At 41.4% G+C, this 18,559-nt stretch overlaps 1 protein-coding gene across 1 annotated transcript; it reads left to right on the top strand.

Annotated features, from left to right (window-relative positions):
- Positions 1-2,433: 2,433 nt before the first annotated feature.
- C1H3orf38 (chromosome 1 C3orf38 homolog) lies at positions 2,434-11,411 on the top strand. The gene is made up of 3 exons (XM_065650100.1): positions 2,434-2,602; positions 5,843-6,063; positions 9,535-11,411. The coding sequence occupies exons 1-3, from the start codon at positions 2,470-2,472 to the stop codon at positions 10,087-10,089; spliced, it is 909 nt and encodes a 302-aa protein (XP_065506172.1). The 5' UTR covers positions 2,434-2,469; the 3' UTR covers positions 10,090-11,411.
- The last annotated feature ends 7,148 nt before the right edge of the window (positions 11,412-18,559 follow it).

Genomic DNA, 18,559 nt, shown 5'->3' with positions numbered 1-18,559 from the left:
CAGCAAACAAAATAATCTAATTTTTAAAATGGCATCTTGATTTTTTTTTTTCCTCCGAATTCTAGAATACTCAGATAATATTCCCCCAAAGGCTGCAAATCTAAAATAGGTTTCTTGAAAAATAAGCAAAATGAAGGAAAGGTCATTTATATTTCTCAGATGCATTTTCTAATTTTAAGCTTGCGGGATTAATTTTAAGAAATTACAAAATTTCAGCAGCAAAATTGGTGGCATGTAGGTAGTCCCATTTTCGATGAACCAATTTTGCTTTGTAAATTCTAATACGGATATGCAGAACACCACACTGCATATTGTGGTGGGAGATCTTTCTTGTACTTGAAGAGTGTGCAAGTAACTGGTCTTACAGAATGGGTAATAGCTCTGTGCCAAGGCCACGCATATTATACATGAGGCTGATCTTGTCAAAAGAAACCATTACACATTGCTTGAACTGCATAAAGAATATGAAATCGATGTACATGAGAGGGGAAATTTGGCACAGCAGACAGTAAGCATTACTGTGTTGTATCTTTCCAGATGCTTTAGGACTGAATAGACTAAAAATTCATGGGCAAAAATAGTTCAGCTGTTTCTGGTTTATTTTTAATTCATTGCTATAACTCAAGAGAATAGCTGTTACTGTAGCTGAATGCGTGTTGGTTTTCCTTCTGATAAACCTAGGAGATCTGCATGAACAGTTTTTTATATCTCAAAGAGGAATCAGACATCTAAAATGTATGCACAGTATGGGAGGTGGTCCTGTATTCTCTGTTTATGTAGATGTTCTGTCTTAGGTTTACAGGATCTTGAGAGCGATGGGCATTTGTTACTACAGATCCGAACAGAGCCTACTATAAAGAAGCATTCAGTTCTTTGTGCAAAGGTATCACCAGTAATTGTAACTCCTGTCTTCAAGTGACAGTCTGTGTGTCCTTATAGAACCTAGATCTTCCTGTTTTTGAAACCACAGGCAGCTTTAGCACCAAAAGATGGCCTCCTTATGCTGCCCATACTGAAGCATGGGTTTGATGAGAATGCCTGCTTTTTCTGCCACAGTGAGGTCAAGCACTCGTTGAATCTGCATTTTTTGCAGCACCAGCCCTTACATAGCTTATGGTCCTTCGCTCAGCTGAAACTTCAGCTATCTTCGTTTTCCTTTTTTATTTCTCTTTCCAGCCTTTTCTCTCCATGACCCATAAAGTGACCATCACTGGTCAGAGAAAATACTGCCGAGTGGAGGAGCAGCACAGGGTTCAAGCCTTGCAGGTAATAGAAAAGAAGTTTTGGCTTACAGAACTTCATTTCCTTGGGCAGGTGCTGTGCTGTCAGGCTTCCTGCTATTGTGAGCACGTGTAACTTGCTTGGTATTAGTTCCCAAGGTGTCCAACAGCTCTTTCAGTCACAAGTTGAAGACTTAACTCAATGCCACAGGGGTTGCAGCTCTGACATCCAAAGATTGGTCAGTCCAGCTAAGTGACCACCGTAGGTGTTACCTCAGCTTGAGGCCTACCAGTAGACTTCTAAAGCCTGTTTCCACCCAGAGCAGCTGCCTAGACCTCAGCAGGAGCACGGAGCCATTCCTGAGGACCCAACAGTGGTGGCTGTGCACAGCTGGACCCTGCTGGGAGCTTTGTTTGTATAAGGCCTCCAGCTCCGGGCAGGCTCTGATAAGGCTGGATGTGTGGGCTCTGCATTAACGATGGAAAACCATCATTAAGCAACTGTGGGAGGTTCCCTTTCTGTTCTCCTTTGCATCGTGCAATGTGCTTGTCATGACAGGTCTAATACTGGAAATGCTCAGGTGGTGCACAGCTGGAGACTGAAGCACCTGATCTAGTTGAAGATGTCCCTGCTCATTGCAGGGCGGGGCTGGACTAGACGACCTTCGAAGCTCCCTTCCAACCCAAACTATTCCATAATTCTGATTCTATGATCTATGATTCTATGTGAGCTGGGCTCACAAGTGCTGAGGAGGTGAAGCCACCACGCACCCTGTGGCCAGTGATGTGGAGCAGATGGGGCTGCAGCGCTTCCCGGGGGAGTGGAATTAGCATGACAACGATCTGATGGAAGGGAAGGGTGATAATTATAACGTCTTCATAAATCTAACGCATACATTTAAGTTCACTTTCATGTGGCTTTTCTCTACCTGTGGCCTGGGCTGAAGCTGTCGGGTCCTCCCCGACCTGGTCCTTGATCCCCACGGGCAGCTGCGGGGCCGGAGCATGGCATCCTGGGGTGTATTAGAAGGGGGGTGGTTAGTAGGCCGAGAGAGGTTCTCCTTCCCCTCTACTCTGCCCTGGTGAGACCTCATCTGGAATGTTGTGTCCCGCCGGCGGCGGCGGAACCTCAGTGCCGGCCGCTCTTTCCGCCGGGGGCTGCTCGGAGCGGCGCGCAGGAAGCGGCCGTTGCGGCGGCTTCCGTTGAGGAAGCGGCAGCACCTTCGGTTTCGCCGGGCCGGACCCGGCGATGGCGTCGCTGGGGCTGAGCGAGCGGGAACGAGCCGGGTGCCGGGAGCTCCTGGAGCTCCTGGAGACCGAGGAGCTTCTGGCGCTGACGGACACGGTCACCAACCGCCTGGTGCACCCGGAGAGCCGCCAAGGTGCGCGGAGACCGGGACGGGAACGCTGCCTCCTCTTGCCGCGGCCTCTCCGGCCCGACAGCCCCGCGGCGGGGGTGCCGGGACCCGCCTCTGCGCCTCGGGGCGCGGCCGCTGGGCTCCCTTCCCGGCCGGGACGGTGGGAGCCGGGGGCTACGAGCGCGTCCTGATTCGGTGACCCCGGGCCGGGCGGGCTCACAGCAGCGGGCTGGGGGAGAAGCGAGCTGGGCCGGTGTGCTGGAACGACCCGGGGGTTTCTCAGAGCCTTGGAGAGCTGGCGGCGCCTTGTCCGCTGCGGGGCTGCGGCGAAATTTAATGAAAATATAATGAAATCTAACAAGGGAAAGTGCAGAGTCTTGCATCTGGGCAGGAACAACCCCAGGTTCCAGTATAGGTTGGGGAATGACCTATTCGAGAGCAGTGTAGGGGAAAGGGACCTGGGGGTCCTGGTGGACAGCAGGATGACCATGAGCCAGCACTGTGCCCTTGTGGCCAAGAAGGCCAATGGCATCCTGGGGTGTATTAGAAGGGGGGTGGTTAGTAGGTCGAGAGAGGTTCTCCTTCCCCTCTGCTCTGCCCTGGTGAGACCTCATCTGGAATATTGTGTCCAGTTCTGGGCCCCTCAGTTCAAGAAGGACAGGGGACTGCTGGAGAGAGTCTAGCATAGGGCCACAAAGATGATTAAGGGAGTGGAGCATCTCCATTATGAGGAAAGGCTGAGGGAGCTGGGTCTCTTTAGCTTGGAGAAGAGGAGACTGAGGGGTGACCTCATCAATGTTTATAAATATGTAAAGGATGAGTGTCACGAGGATGGAGCCAGGCTCTTCTCGGTGATAACCAATGGTAAGACAAGGGATAATGGGTGCAAACTGGAACACAAGAGGTTCCACTTAAATATGAGAAGAAACTTCTTCTCAGTGAGGGTGCCAGAGCACTGGAACAGGCTGCCCAGGGAGGTTGTGGCGTCTCGTTCTCTGGAGACATTCAAAACCCACCTGGACACCTTCCTGTGTAACCTCATCTAGGTGTTCCTGCTCAAGTAGGGGGATTGGACTAGATGATCTTTTGAGGTCCCTTCCAATCCCTAACATTCCATGTGATTCTGTGTGAAATGTGCAGCTACGTTTTGTTGAGTTATTTGTAGCCGTTGGGAGCCTTTTCCTCCAGTGGGCCCGTGTGTGTCCCAAAAGCACCAGGGTTTAGCTGCTGGGGGCTTGGGGTCTTGGCCAAGGAGCTTGGGGCTGCTAGTGGCTTGTGGCAGATTTTTAGATCTCAAGCACTTACCCTGTCTCCCGGAAGATAAGACCTACTCTGAAAATAAGCCCTAGTGTGATTTTTCAGGATTTTTGAGGGTGCTCAAAATATAAATGCTACTCTGAAAGTAATCCCTAGTTACAGTTCATAAAAAGAAGTCAATTTAAATAGTGTCCAGGCAGCTACATATGTAAAAAAGTAAGCATCTTTTGGAGCAAAAATTAATATAAGACCCTATCTTATTTTCAGGCAAACAGGGTATATTTCTCTCTTAGGCACCCTACCCCACACTCAATGAGCTTGGTGCACTACCCTACCCCCCACTCAATGAGCTTGGTGCACTACTCTGCCTCTTTATGCCCTTTTAGTGTTTAAAACCATATTTAAAACTCATATCTCTTGCTTTTTGTGTTAATGACGTTTGCTTTCAGGTTTTGAAAGGGAAAAACACAATATTAAACTTATTTCTTTGTCGAACAGAGCACTTTCAGGTGCGACCATCCCCCATCATTTTGTAGATGTTGAGATTTGTTTTGTAAAACTTTATTTTTTATATGAGTTATCTGAGGCCACTCAGCACATTACCCTGAAATATACTCATCTAAAAACCTTGAATATATTTCATGTGATATAACTCACTCCTGTAAAATTTGCCAAACACATTTCTTAAAAAAGCCTTATTCCTTCAGTTTTTCTTCTTGCCTTTTTAATCTGCTTTTTGCAGTGGTTGTAGGTTAAATTAAAAGATTTGTGTGTGTGTGTGTGCTTTTGTTTTGTTTTTGTTTTACTTCAGTTATTAGTCTCTTCTTGTTTAAATGTACAGTTTTTATAGGTAACATGTTAAACACCCAGCCTCAGTTCAGGTGAGAATTGGCTACCACAACTACTTTAAAAGTGAATTTCCATTTGTCATGTTTCCTAATTTTGTCACCAGACCTTGTAGCTGAATTTTTCTGAATGTTACATTTCAATGCACTGTAATTGTGCTGCGATGGTGTTTTCTTATGAACTCTAGATTAGTAATTTTATTAGTGTGGAAATAAAATGGATTTCATTCCATTTCCATCAGTTTTCAGGAACCTACATGGAACCTCACATTCACGAACTGCTGTGTATTGTCTGAAAAACTACAGATTTCTGGTACTAGAATTTGTGGTCAACATACAAGGAATCAGAGATTACCTTGGTTATCTCTGCGTTTCTGTCAATTTTCTGTTCACGGGAAATATTTTAAAACTTGCATATTCTTCAAAATAACAATATATGTTCTCTGACCAAATTGTCTGAACTACCCATTTGATGCAGAAATTAAGATGCACATTCCATAATCAGAAGAACCATAAAAGATTCATCTGGTTCTTCTGTCTCTGTGTAATCTTGCTTCCAAGAAGACAGGTGGCTGGCTTATTTTGAAGTATCCCAGAGCTTTTCAAACAGAGAATAAAATAGAGCTCAGCTTTCGCTAAGTGAAGGTGCTGCATGATGACGTGAAGCAGGAAGCCCTAAGTGATTTCAGGTTAAATGAACTTCTTTTGAAGCTAAGGCTAGCTGCATCTTAGGAAGTATAGGTGAAATGCATTGTGTGCAAGAGTCTTTATACTTCTCGAAGTGCTTGGAGTTTCTGAAAAGCTTGAAAATACTTGAAGAATATTAGTAATTTCATTTGGAAGAAAAAGTTGCATCTGTTTCATCAAGCTCAAACCATGCATAAGTTCCAAGCAGTCATTAAACAGGAAGAAGGGATTACAAGGTAGGAAGGTTTTCTGTAAAAGCAGCACCATTTCTTAAACCTATTTCCAAGCCTTTGGGTATCTTCTGTGTCTAATATGATTAGGTCAGATTTCAGCTTGCAAACAAACTTCTAAGTATTTTGTTTAGGCTTGTCTTGTGCTGTGTTTGGAGGTGCTGGTCAGGAGTTTAAGAAATGGCATATGTTTGGGTTTTAATCGTGAGAGAAGTAACTGCTAACTTAAATTTCTTTACTTGCAGAAGCCATTCATGCCATTTTGGTTTACAGCCAAAGTGTAGAAGAACTTCTGAAACGCAGAAAAGTCTACAGAGAAATAATTTTTAAGTATTTGGCAGCACAAGAAATTCCAGTGCCTCCTTCTGCTGAGAAACATCTGCTCATTGATCGTGTAAAGCAGTACTGGAGTGGGCAGTGCACAACACATGCCTGGGACTCAGGGGAGAGAAAACCACATGCAGAGGTGAGTAATGTTTTCTGAAAGACCCAAGGATGCATAGCTTTGCTTTCGCAAAGTAACCAGTGTAAGAGTTCTAATGTACATCCAAAATGTGGCTCTTCACCTGTATTTAGAAAGGTACTGAATCTCTTTAACTCTTGGTTTGATCATTCTTGGCAGGTTTTTTTGGTGTTTTGCTTTGGTTTTGTGTGTGTGTTTTGTTTGTTTGTTCGTTTTTTAATTACATCACTTTAAGGTGTCTGTGCCAACCTGTCACTTGCAGAGCGCAGTCTTCTGCTCTGTCTTGCAAAGTGTATTAGTGCATTTGAACTCTAATGTGTGGTGTCTTCTCCATGCTTTTAATTTTTAAGTTGTACAGTAAGCTAAAATAGAGGATATTCACAAGTAATTCTACTCTGCATAACCCCTTGTGATTTTTTAATGTAGTGGATCTTCTTAAACTTTTGGTGTAGATCTGGGATTTCCAGTCATCCTCCTGCCACACCAGGCATTAGTGATACCATTGGCAGGGCACATCCCAGAGCAGAGGAAAGAGACGCTGTCGATGGTAGATCACAGGGTGAAAATGTGTGTGAGAATATGATCTGAAACGTTTTGGGGGAGCTGGGGGAGGATGAAGAGAAAACCGGCTCTTTGTAAGTGGCCTTGATCTACTTCTAGAGACAGTGCAATCGAAGTAGCACTGTCTGTAAAGTGTTTCCTTCTTAGCTCTTGCAGTTAATAGAGTGCAGAATGGATTTTAGCAAATTTTTATATTGTTCAAATGCAAAGTTTGTAGCAGTGCCAGGTCCATGTCACTTTTTTCCCCCCTGGTATTAGTAACACTTAATACAGTGGAACTAAATGTGTTTTGGCAATTACAGGTTATTCTGAAGTTCAGAATTTTGACATTTAGCAAATCCTGGTAGTGTAATGAACTTTCAGTGTTTTACTAATCTTGGATCTTTACTATCTAGTTCTAAATAGCCACTTTGCTCTTTTAAGTGCTGTACTTCTGAGACCTAATGGGCAACAGCCCCACCAGCTGGACTGTTGGAGCTCTGTAGCTGTTGATAACCTATTGCGCTGAGCTTTCTCTTAGGGATTAACTCATGAGAATGTAGCTGAAATTTGTTTTCAAAACAGTTTTTTTGTGTGCGTACTTTGGAAAAAAATTAGAATGTTGCTTTGCAGGAACACTTCCCAGGTATCACGCCATAGCAAAGTTTTATGATTGAAGGCAAGTAAATGAAATTCTCCAAAGTACTTAAAATGCACTCGCAAAGAATGAGAAATTCAGCTGGTTTATTTATCACATACATCTTTCTTTGCCTTTGTTTTCTCTTAATTCTTGTGGCCCTCACCATTGTGAAGAAATGGGTAACATGAACCTATATAACAGAATTAGAAATTAATTACAGTTAATTGTGAAACAAATACAGCATTTCTATATAGAAATCTTCAAACTTTTCAGATTTAATACTAACTAAAAACATATTTAATTTAATGCTTACTAGATTTTGATTTTAGCAAACCTGATATTTCATTTACTTCTAAAAGTCGTGCTGTCAAGTTGTAAATACTGAGAAGCCCTACAAAATAACTGTACATTTAGTTCTTGTTCAAAACAACATGTCACATTAGAGTTGGAGGTCATGTATCTTTACACTGGAAAGTCTGGATGATTTTTCTTAAGTAAAAAATCTTACCTGTTGTAAGAAAAAGCAGAGGATAAACAAACTATGTATATATAAATTAAATAGGCTCACAGGACTGTTACTTGAGCATCCAATTGTTGCCTTTTACAGTGAACCTTCCTTTAGAAAGAACCGTCATCTAAACTAAACATGTTTTATAATCAACTTAAAAATCTGTCTTACAACATCTAATTCCTAAGCAACTTGTTTCCTAAATGTTTGTACTTAAATTTTGCTGTTCTTCTACACATACCAAGAATTCAACTGCAAGGAACAGACGTTTTGCTTAGCTTGACCCATAATAGCATCTAAAAAATCTTACTGCTTACTTTGGTGCAGTACATATTTGAAGTATTTCTTATCCCCCTAGATCTTAGATATATTTTAGGAATGTGTGTGTCATTTTCTGTAAAACAAGGGAAAAAAGAGCACAAGTGGCTTGTCCAGAACCTATGGGGAACCAGTGGATGGTATGTTTGGGGCAGTTTCCTGCTTTCTTTCACTGGCCCATTCTTCTCTCAGGCTTCTAGACAAGACAAGAATATTTGAGCCTTTTCAAATTATTCTTTGAAGGTTTGGCTGTCTGCTAGCAATGTTTACTTTGTCTCACTCCTTAAAAGTACTTTCTCAGCAGATTCAGTGTTGAAGAAAGGATTTTATGACAGGCTGAATAGAGTTGCCTTCACTCCTAGAGTAAGCCTATGCTGCTCTATGAAAATCCCTGTAGCCTTCCTATCCCAACGTCATATTGTCTCAGTCTGTTTTAAGTGGTCAGTTGTACAATTAGAAAAGTAAGTGAGATTCCTCAAGGCTTTTTTCTGTTTTGGAGGAGCAAAGGTAACATAACTTACGGTTTTCTTTGATTTGGGTTGTTTTCCTATTAGAAATATGGTGAAGACAACAAGCATCACTCATTAAAGTGACCAAGAGTCTTTTAGGTGACTTTTGGCAGGCTTACTGCCAAATAGGGCTAAATTCAGGCACATGAGCTGGTGGAGAAAAAGTTCTAGAACACATTACTTCTTTGTGTTTCAGTTCTTCCTGGATTAATTGTGTATTTTGTTAGTGTATTCCACTGACGTAAGTAAAATACCCCCATAAATGAGAAGTATCCTGTCAGCTTTGGATATTAGGATGTGAGTGACTTACTTCCCAATAGGTACCGTTTGTTCTTACCAGCTATATGAAGATGGAGAGACCAACACAATTAACTAAATTAAAAGGCACTAAAAAGAACAGACCGAAGGTAACATGAAACAGGAAAAACATCTCAACATAGTTGCTAATTTATAAGCACTTTTTAGTAAATTGCTATGCCTTAATATGAAATTAGCTTTTTGGATTGTGTCTGTATCCTCCTTGTTTTTCTGTAACCTTCTTTTGGAAATGTAAGGGCCAGTGAAAAGTTACTAACCCAAGCACTTTTTACTCAGGACAAATTTTGTTTCTCACTGTGAGAAGCCTCGTCTCATGGAAGTTAAAAACTCCTTCCTCTGCCCTTTTTCAGTAGAACCAGGATTTTCCTCTGTATTTATAAACTGTAGACCAAAACAAAACTGAAGGGACTATTCTGACTATAATTCAAAGAGCCTACCCTGATTCTCTAGATTATAAGATAATTATGATCTTAAAAATAAATGAGATTTTACATAGTCGTTTTTCTTCAGGCACTCTCTCAGAACACTTGAGGAAGAAAGAATGTTTAAAATAAGTATTTACATGATTCTGTGTTGTTCTAAGTGGTAATCTCGCATGCTAAGGCTAAGCAGTTTTAATAAAAAAATGTGTTTGATTGCAGAGTCATGAAGAGAGACAAAAGTCATCACAAGACATTCATGATCTAGGGCAAGTATTCTGTCAGTGGTTCTTTGGACTCCTGAATTCTCAACATCCCTTGGGAGTAAAATCTGAAGAAAGATGGGGACCACAGCATTTTTGGGAGAATGCCAGAATGAAGTTCCATTACAACACATTAGAAAAAAACAGGGAAGAATATGTTGGTGCAGAAATGGTGAGCCTTCGCCTGCTCTCCTTGGTTAAAGAGGAATGTCTTCTATTCAACCCTAATTTGCATGCCAATGGACTGAAATGTGCCATGTCTCCACATGGGTTAGTACTGGTAGCGGTGGCTGGCACAGTACATCGAGATAACGCTTGTTTGGGCATCTTTGAACAAGTTTTCGGACTCATTAGCTGTCCCATTAGGGAGAATACCTGGAAAATAAAAGTTGTGAGTCTTAAAATAGTTGGACAGAACGCCCTGGAGCCTGGAATGCAAATTGAAAAACCCTCCATAAAATATGAACCAAACCAACTGCAAGAATTGTATGATGGGGAAGACCTGACTGTTTGAACCTCAGAAATTCTCAGCAATGTTTTCACAACTGACTTGACTAGGTGAGGGTGGGGACATATAGCACTTGTAGTGCATAGCTGAATGTTGACATGGTTGCAGCCATGTGATGCTGTCTCTTTTTTGAGTCAGATTTGCTGGATGACAAACTGAGATACAGAGTTTAAAGTATTAACATGAGTGATGCTTTTGGGCACCTTTCCAAGAGCTAACAAATACTTCAGTATAATACTTCAGATGTTGTAATGTAGTTAGGAATGGCATTAGTTTGGTTATTCTGGGTTATAAAACATAGTTACATTTCAACATGGGTTGGCAGCAGTGTATAATGAACTAGATGACTTGGGGTTCACAAGCTGCAGGTGGCTTCTCTTCAGGTCACCAGTTCAAACTCTTATGAGTTGTAACAGGAATTCATTGCTTCTGGCTTTTTGAAATTAGGCTTGGTGAGTGTCTAAATGGAGATCCAAGTCCCAAGAAAACCATCTGCTGATTTAAGAGTTTTTCGAGAGAACAGACAAAATAACGAGAGTGGAGGCTGCTGCCATTTATGTTCTAAGTGTGGTTCCCTCACTGAACAACAGAAGTAGTTTAATGGGACAGTGCAAGGAATTTAACATCATTGAAGTAATTTTATTTTGGGTTAATACTTTCCTTTTTACATTATGGTTCCAATTTTGTAATGAATACAGACAAACTCTCTTGTTCTGTGTCACCAAGCAGACAAATTTGAGATGGTTACCCAGATATCCATTTCTAGCACTGTCCTGGATCAAGTAGTTGATTTCATGACTTCCAGCAGCATTGTATGGAGCAAATGCTTTGATAATTATTTTGTATATACTTACAACAGAGTTTTTAACATAATGGTTGTGATTTTTGTATGTTTTCTCAAAATAAGAATTTTATCTACTCTGAGCTGCTTTATTACATTGACTGTAAGTCAAATCTTTTTTTTAACACTGGGCAGTTACAAAGACAGGTGATATTAAATAAATAATCCAATTACTACTTAAAAACTTAAATTATTACCATGGTAGGACTTGATTTTTTTTTTTTTAATTTATAAGTGATTAGAGGTGAAATGAGATGAAAACTTTTTTCCGCAGCTTGCTTGGATTATTTGCAAGTTTTGTTTTCATTTTATGGCTTCACCAATACAGGCTGTGAAAATGGAAACATTCCCTGTTAACATGGAAACAGTTCTTTTGGTTGTGATATATTTGTCAAAGACAACAAATGGTAAAATGAAGGGTGGGTGAAGGGAAACAAGATGATTCAGGTATGCACAGAACTGATTTTTATGAACAGTATGGACATTGAGTTCTCTTTAAAAATGTCTAAAATTATTTTTAAGCAAAAATTCAAATACTGTGTTGGAATGTTCTTTCCTAATAAAAAGTTGAATTGTCACTTCTTCAGCTCCTTATGTACAATACATAAAAATCAACCTGAATTTAAAATTTGGAAGAAGCAGTTTCCTTGTATGTGTTGAGAATTAAATTCCTCTTCAGGTGAGGACAAAAGCCTGAATGGGTACCTTGTCAACATTCAGTATGACGGCCTGTAATCCAGCTAAATATTTTATCGTTTGCAGAACTGTACTTTGTAACTGGCAGCATAGCCGTTACTTTAGTCAGTGTGTTAAACATGAAGATGACCAAGGGTGTTGTGTTAATCACTGCTTTAAACTGATGTGGTGCAGGTGGTCGCCTTCCTCCCCTCAGGTCCCTGTCCCTGTCTCCCCCTTGTGTCGGGATGAACACCTGTGCTGACTCTGAAGGCAAGGGAGGGAGTAGGGACTGATCCCGATGAAAACCAATGTGTTGTCAGAAACCCTTCAGGCTGATCAGCTCTGGAAGAAGCCTGGCCACACCAGTGCTAGTGTCAGCTTGAAGAAGAGTGATGAAAATTTGCTTTTTTCTTTGGTGGGACCTTGATTTCCTATGGGATTAAGCAAGTGATCAAATAGCAGTCTTTTAATTCTTACATTCAAAACATTTATGCTTGAAAACTTCAAAATCAGTTTTTTACTAAGGCTGATAGCTAATGAACTTGTTCTTATACCTTCTGTTCCCCTACACAAAGTATGCAAGAAAAAGTTAAATTGTGAACTCTGTGTAAATCCCTGTTCTGTTGCAGAGTGGAGTAGGTGCTGTATGATTTACCGATTAACTGTTGGTGCAGTTGCTGCTCTCACATTTTTTATCAGGCTGTTAAGAATCTGCATATGTTAGTCTGTGCTTATTAGCTGCTGAGTGGTAACTGATTTCTGCGGCAGCTAATTTTGGTGTATGGTTACTTCAAATTGTAGTTGCCAAGAAGCAGCTGGTGTCAGCAGTTGATGGCTCCAGATGAGGAGTGGTTGTCCCAGGCTGCTGCTGCACAATGCAGTATCTGCTCTTTACAGTCTCACCACCTGAATGTTTGGTGGCACTGACAGTCAGCTGATGCTGAGTAACTATAGTTTTGCAGTTAGGAACTGGTATGAGTTTTTATCCTGTGATACACCTTCCTCTTTTTCTCCCAGGCAGGCACTCCCTCTTTCAAAAGCATACTCAACCCTTCTAAATGCATTTTATTTCCACTTGGAAAAAAGATTCCAGTTTTATAATGGTTCTTCAGGCTCTCAGGCTTGCAAGGAGGCAGAACTGTGTTTCGAAAGCTGCTGCTGGTTTGTAGTCAGTTGTAGGGGAGTCAGAGAGGTGGTGATGCCTCTGCTCTTTGACATTTCATGTGTATAGAAGTGTGCTGCTTCTGTGCCATGTGACAGTTGTGAGGTTGTATTTGTGCTACACCACAAGATGTCACAGGTATTTTTTCTGGTGTTCTGATTATTGTTTATATAATGTATTCTTACTGGGAGTTCAGAATTCAGTTTTCAAATCAATGTCACATTCAGAATTTTTAAGACTAGAAAAACACTATCTGCAAGGTCAATTGCAGAAGGTACTTTTAGTCTAACCTTGACTTTAAGGAAAATATTAGGACTTGTTTAAATGGGGTACAGCTGAAAAACTTTACTTGAAATATTTGTAGAAGCGATTTCATCACTCCCTATAGATGCTGCTGTTCAGAGTTGAAATAAATTCTAGTTGGTTGATGTTTGGAAACAATGACCATTTCAGTTGCCTTTAGGAGATTCAGAAAAATGAAACTTCTTTAAAACTGTTTTTATTGATTTTTTTATTCTTTGTAGCAGCATTTACTAAAAGTATTTGTGTTGAGCTTTGACTAACAATTTTTTATGTATATCACTACTACTTAAGATGAAATGCTAAATTTACATTTTCTAGATCTGCCTCTGGAAAGTAATTTGATCCCAAGGAAAATGCTGACTTGCAACAAAGGAGATGGAACGTGCTGAATTGTGTAACTGTAAACAGTGGAAATCGTGACCCTCTGTTCTAATCAGCCACACTAGAGAGATTGATTTTTTCATTGTTGTTGTTTCTAAAGTAGGAAGCTGGAATGTCATGTTATTTTATCAAGCTTGTAACAGTAATGAAAGAAATGTGTTTTCTCTGGATGTTCACTCCCTCCATGAAGTTCAATTTTTTAGTGCATTTAGGAGTTTGTAAAAGGTGTCTAATATTCTTCTGAGGAGGAAATCTTAAGGCTAAAGGCTAAGCAAGCTTTTTGACTCTGCATCGTACATCCAGTTCCCCGAACTTAAAAAAACCAATACTTGTTACGGGTACTATTTCAAAGAGTGTGGATTCTTCATTGCTGCTGGAAAGACAGCTTCACATCCCAGATTAGATCTAGTTTATTAGTTCACAAATTTATTGTAATATACTTCTGTGGTGGCTGCAGAAGTAGCTCAGCTGTTAAACCACTGTATTGAGGAAGACAGTTTGTTTGCAATTGTGATAGTTTTCTCACCTGAAATGTTTGCAAGCAGTAACATTTCTCACACTGGCTGCAGAGTACCTACAGTCCTCTTCATATATCTTCATCAAAATGAGGCAGGGTAGAAATGATAAAAGTTTCCCTGCTAAGTACTCTGTGAAAGTGCAGGCTCTTAATTCTGTAGGGGATCTGGATGCCTTCAGAAGCATATAGATCTCCTAATTAGTAGTTGTTTGTTCAAAATGGGAAGCTAACAGTATGTTGGACACGAAATGCTGCTGAGGACGCTTCTTGGAGCTGAGGGGCATACTGGCTTTGCAGCTCAGAAGCAAACCCTGCTGTGGGAGGTGGGGGCAGGCAGATGTCTGCAGGACAATCGGTGGTGCTGACCCGTTTTCTGCTCTGTTGTTTGGACAAATGCTTGTGCTGTGTTTTTTCAGAACCTGCTATAGGAAACTGTCTTAATGCAGTATACCTCCTAGGCATGGATTTTATGCTTTCCAAATAGTATGAATTTGACTTTATTTGTAAAATCTTTACTAACCTTTTTAACGGTTGAAATAATTCGCATAAGCCAAATGCTTTTTGTGGCCTGTAGCTGAAAACCGAGTTAGTATGAATTATGTAATTGTTGAAAGAGAGCAACAGATCTAAACGTGGTGATGGAATGTGTAGAGTAAGTTCATCCTGCAGAGTGCTGCCATGCAGTTACTGGTGGCAGAAGAAATCCCATTGTTAGAAAATGTGAAAGATTTTTGCAGTAGCAAGACTGCATTGTTGCAGAGTACTGTATCTCTACCCTCTCTGTATATTTTATTGAATGTGAAGATCTAATATTACATCAAATGTGCAAATGCAACTACTTTGCCAGCTTGACATTACTAGGAACTGCAGTGTTGTATCAGTCTTCAAATGTCACCTGCTGCAATATATTTTTTAGCTTGTGACTGATTTCTCGGTCTCTTCAAACTAAACCAAGAGAACTCAACAGGTTTAACTGTTAAGCATGAAGAACTGGAAGAGAATGTTTGCTTGAAATATTGAGTTTTCTCTGGTTTCCAGATATTTTGGACAAATGTCACATACTTTTGAAAAATCAGTTTTAAAGAGTCACAGATATTTATTAGAGTGGAGTCTAAAGTTGGGTAAGTAATGCCACATTCTTGTTAGTTGTTTCCTCTAATGCATGCTCATATTTGAAATTCAGTGTTGAGGCACTTCCAAGACCATAAATGACTTAAGCAGCTAAATAAGGCATTCCAGGTGATGGAACTTTAACATTTCTTTGTTGTTCTGCTTTTTTTTTTTCCTATTCTGATTGTCTTCATTATGGCAGGAAATCTTCTATGTTCCCTTGTCACAAGACACTTCTGCTTCTTTTGCATTGCTTGCTATTTCTTGCAATCCCTTATCAATCTTGATAGCTTGTTCTTTTTCCCCAGAGTGTTTGAAAAGGGTAAATTCTGCAAGGCGATCAAGTTCTGTAAAAAGAGAATTATAGGCCTTTGGTAAAGAGCACAAAAATCATAGGATTTGGCCTTTAGCTCATGCAATGTACTTCAGTGTTCAAATTAATTTTTTTTTTTGAAGACTTACTGCAGATTGAAAGTTTATTTTTTCAGGACACAAAGTAGAAATCCTAAATTAAATGTAGTGTTTCTCCCACAGCTTGGAGTTAACAGGAACCGGTGTCAACAACTGTTTTTCCAGATCTATTTCATTATAAATGCTCAGGCTCTGATTTAGAGTCTGATGTGTTCACCAAGACAGAACATGGGGCTCTCCTGCATTCTGTGCAATGCTGACGTGCTTACGGTGCGGCTGGCAATTTGGACACTAGTACTAGCAGGGACATATCGCAGCCAGAGACAAGAAAGAGACAAACTCACCCTGTTTCCCCGAAAATAAGACAGGATCTTATATTATTTTTTGCTCTGAAAGATGCTTACTTTCTTACATGTGTAGCTGCCTGGATACTATTTAAATCAACTTTTTTTACAAACTGTAACTAGGGCTTATTTTTGGAGAAGGGCTTTTATTTTGAGAATCCTGAAAAATCCTGGTAGGGCTTATTTTTGGGGTAGGTCTTATTTTTGGGGAAACAGAGTAGTTGGCCCATCAGTAAAGACTGATGAAGAGAGGGGTGAGGAAAGCAATTGCGGTGGGCCCATGTGCAGGAAGGTTGGAGGACAACTGACAGCTGTGACCACATCAGTGCTTGTTGGAGCACCTTGCTAGCTGAGGAAGGCAAGACATGAAAGAGCAGAACCTGATGTGTACTGACAACATCTCCACCGGTGTTAAAATCCTTAATCTGAGATTTTGAGTTTCAGTTTGTGGCTGGTGTGAAGTTAAACCTTTCTCTGGAGAGGTCAGTTAGCCTGTATGCCATGTGAGTAAACCTAGAATGCACAGTGATGCCAGTTGATTGCAAGTCTCCTGGTTTTGTTAAAAACAAGACCAGTTTCTCTTTCAGTGACTTTTTCTTTCAGCTGAGTTCTTCTTAGTAGCGGCAGTTTTCTGAAGTTAGATACATGTTTTGGTAGACATAGCAATGGAATGCAAGGTCGCTGATAAGGATGCACGTCATGTAAGCAAGGAGGAGTAAACCGAACAGGTGACTAAACCTGACCAACTTTGTATTCCATCCCATCCACGTCATAACACCATATGAAAGTGGGTGATCATGAGGGTCTCATCTCTCTTCGACTATGGCCGGCAGCTGGGGAGGACCCTGCCTGCCGTCCCTGTGATCTGAGGCCTAGTGACAGACCCTGCATCCTTGAATCCAGCTCCGCTTTGCTGCAGAGTCCAACCCAGGACTTCTGGGTGCCTGCCCTGCAGCTGCCGGAGCAGTGCTGAGTTGTGCCGGGAATTTCAAGATTGGTTTTGTATATTTTGTATTATTTTCTTTATTTTATTAGTAGCATTAGTAAAACATGTTTAACTTTTTCCAGCTTGCAAGTCCTCTCTCTCTCTTTGCCTCTCTTTGCCCTCCTGTTGCCTTGCCTTATTGGGGAGGGGGACAGGGGCTGAGAAGGGGGAAAGGGAAGAGTGTTAACAAAGCATCTGCCACGGTTTATTGTCGCCCTGCAATCAAACGGTGACAGCAAGGAATCCTCTCTTTTTTTTTTTTAAACTGATTTTCAGCAGTTAGTAGTGGAAAGAAAGGACCTCCTGTAACCGTAGCGGTAATAACCGTGCTCTAACCCGCTTGCCCCGTCTGCGGGACGTCCCGAGCCTCGGCCCGGCCAGCGCGGCCGTTTGGTGACACCTGGTGGCGGATTCACCGCTGGCCCGTCCCTGCGCTCGGTCGCACCCCGCACGGATGCGGGCACAAGCAGCCGGGGCTTGCTCTGGAGAGAGGGGGAGGGGGTGCCGGCTTCACCCCTTTCGTTGCTGGCCACGAAATGGCCAGACATTGCCAGTGGCTCCCTCGCCTTGGCCAAAGGGGTGGCTTGAAGGCCGATGCGTCAGCCCTCGGTGGGGATCTGAAGGATGTTTTAAAGATTTCAGCCCGTCCGTGATGTCAAGCTGTGATATTCAGGAAAGCTGTTGTTCTAGGGTTGTAGAAGGAAATATTGTGGTGATAAGGTGGCTTCCTGGCAATAAAATTTCGGCTGACTTGGTAACAAATGTGTGTCTTTTGGCGTCTGCTTCCCTGTTCTTTTGGGGGTTTTTGTTTGGTTGGTTGATTTTCGTTTGTTTGTTTGGGTTTTGTTTGTTTGTTTTTGGGGGAGTTTCATTTGTTTGTTTTGTTTTTGTTTTGTTTTGGTTTTTTTGTTTTGCTTTTTTGTTTATTTTGTTTTGTTTGGTTTGGGGTTTTTGTTTGTTTTTGTTTTGTTTGTGTATGTTCTTTTGGTTGGTTAGTTTTGGGGGGTTTGTTTGTTTGTTTTTGTTGGTTGTGTTTGTTTGTTTGTTTGTTTTTTCTTTTCCCAGAATGCTTAGCTCAAATGGCGCAGATCCTGAAGACAGCACAGTTGGCTGTTCCTCAATACTGCTTGTAGCTGCAAATCCTAATCACCTCTAGCCCTCTGCATCATGCTGTGTTCAAAGCGTACCTTTTTCTTTCTTTTTTTTTCCAGGTTCCCCAGACTTCCTTGAAAATGCCAGGGAAACGGACAAATTAAATATATTAGCAATTATGTTTGAGCAGAGAAGCTGCCCAGCCCATCGCATTTTGCATAGAGCAGAATAAGAAGTAGGAAACATCTTATCTTGCTTTGATAAACTTATGGAGAGAATAAAAATATAAAAATTTATTGGGCTTGTTGCCATTAGTAATTGCCCTGACATGGGCTCTTTAGAGACATGAATTAGAACAAAGCAGAGCTTTTCGTGATAGTCTTAATTGTGTGGTTCAAGCTGTATTGGCTTTGTTGCAGTAAAAACGCATCCAGAAAGCCACTAACAGTTATGCAGTTATAAAGGAGAGGGGGAATGGCACGCAGCCTGACGGTTCCTCCATTCTGGTCAGTGGTTTGGTTGGCTTCTGCCTCTGCTCTGGAAGAGGCTGGAAGCAGCAAGGGACATGTAATTGGTGCACACCCGCCTCTTCCCTGCGCTCTGAGAGCATGCTTGAAAGGGGAATAACATCATGGTGTACATGCTGCCATAA

This window comes from Caloenas nicobarica, chromosome 1, assembly GCF_036013445.1.
Source record: "Caloenas nicobarica isolate bCalNic1 chromosome 1, bCalNic1.hap1, whole genome shotgun sequence".
Lineage (NCBI taxonomy): Eukaryota > Metazoa > Chordata > Aves > Columbiformes > Columbidae > Caloenas > Caloenas nicobarica.
Note: the sequence above shows the minus strand (reverse complement) of the source record. Positions and strands in the feature narration are given on the sequence as shown.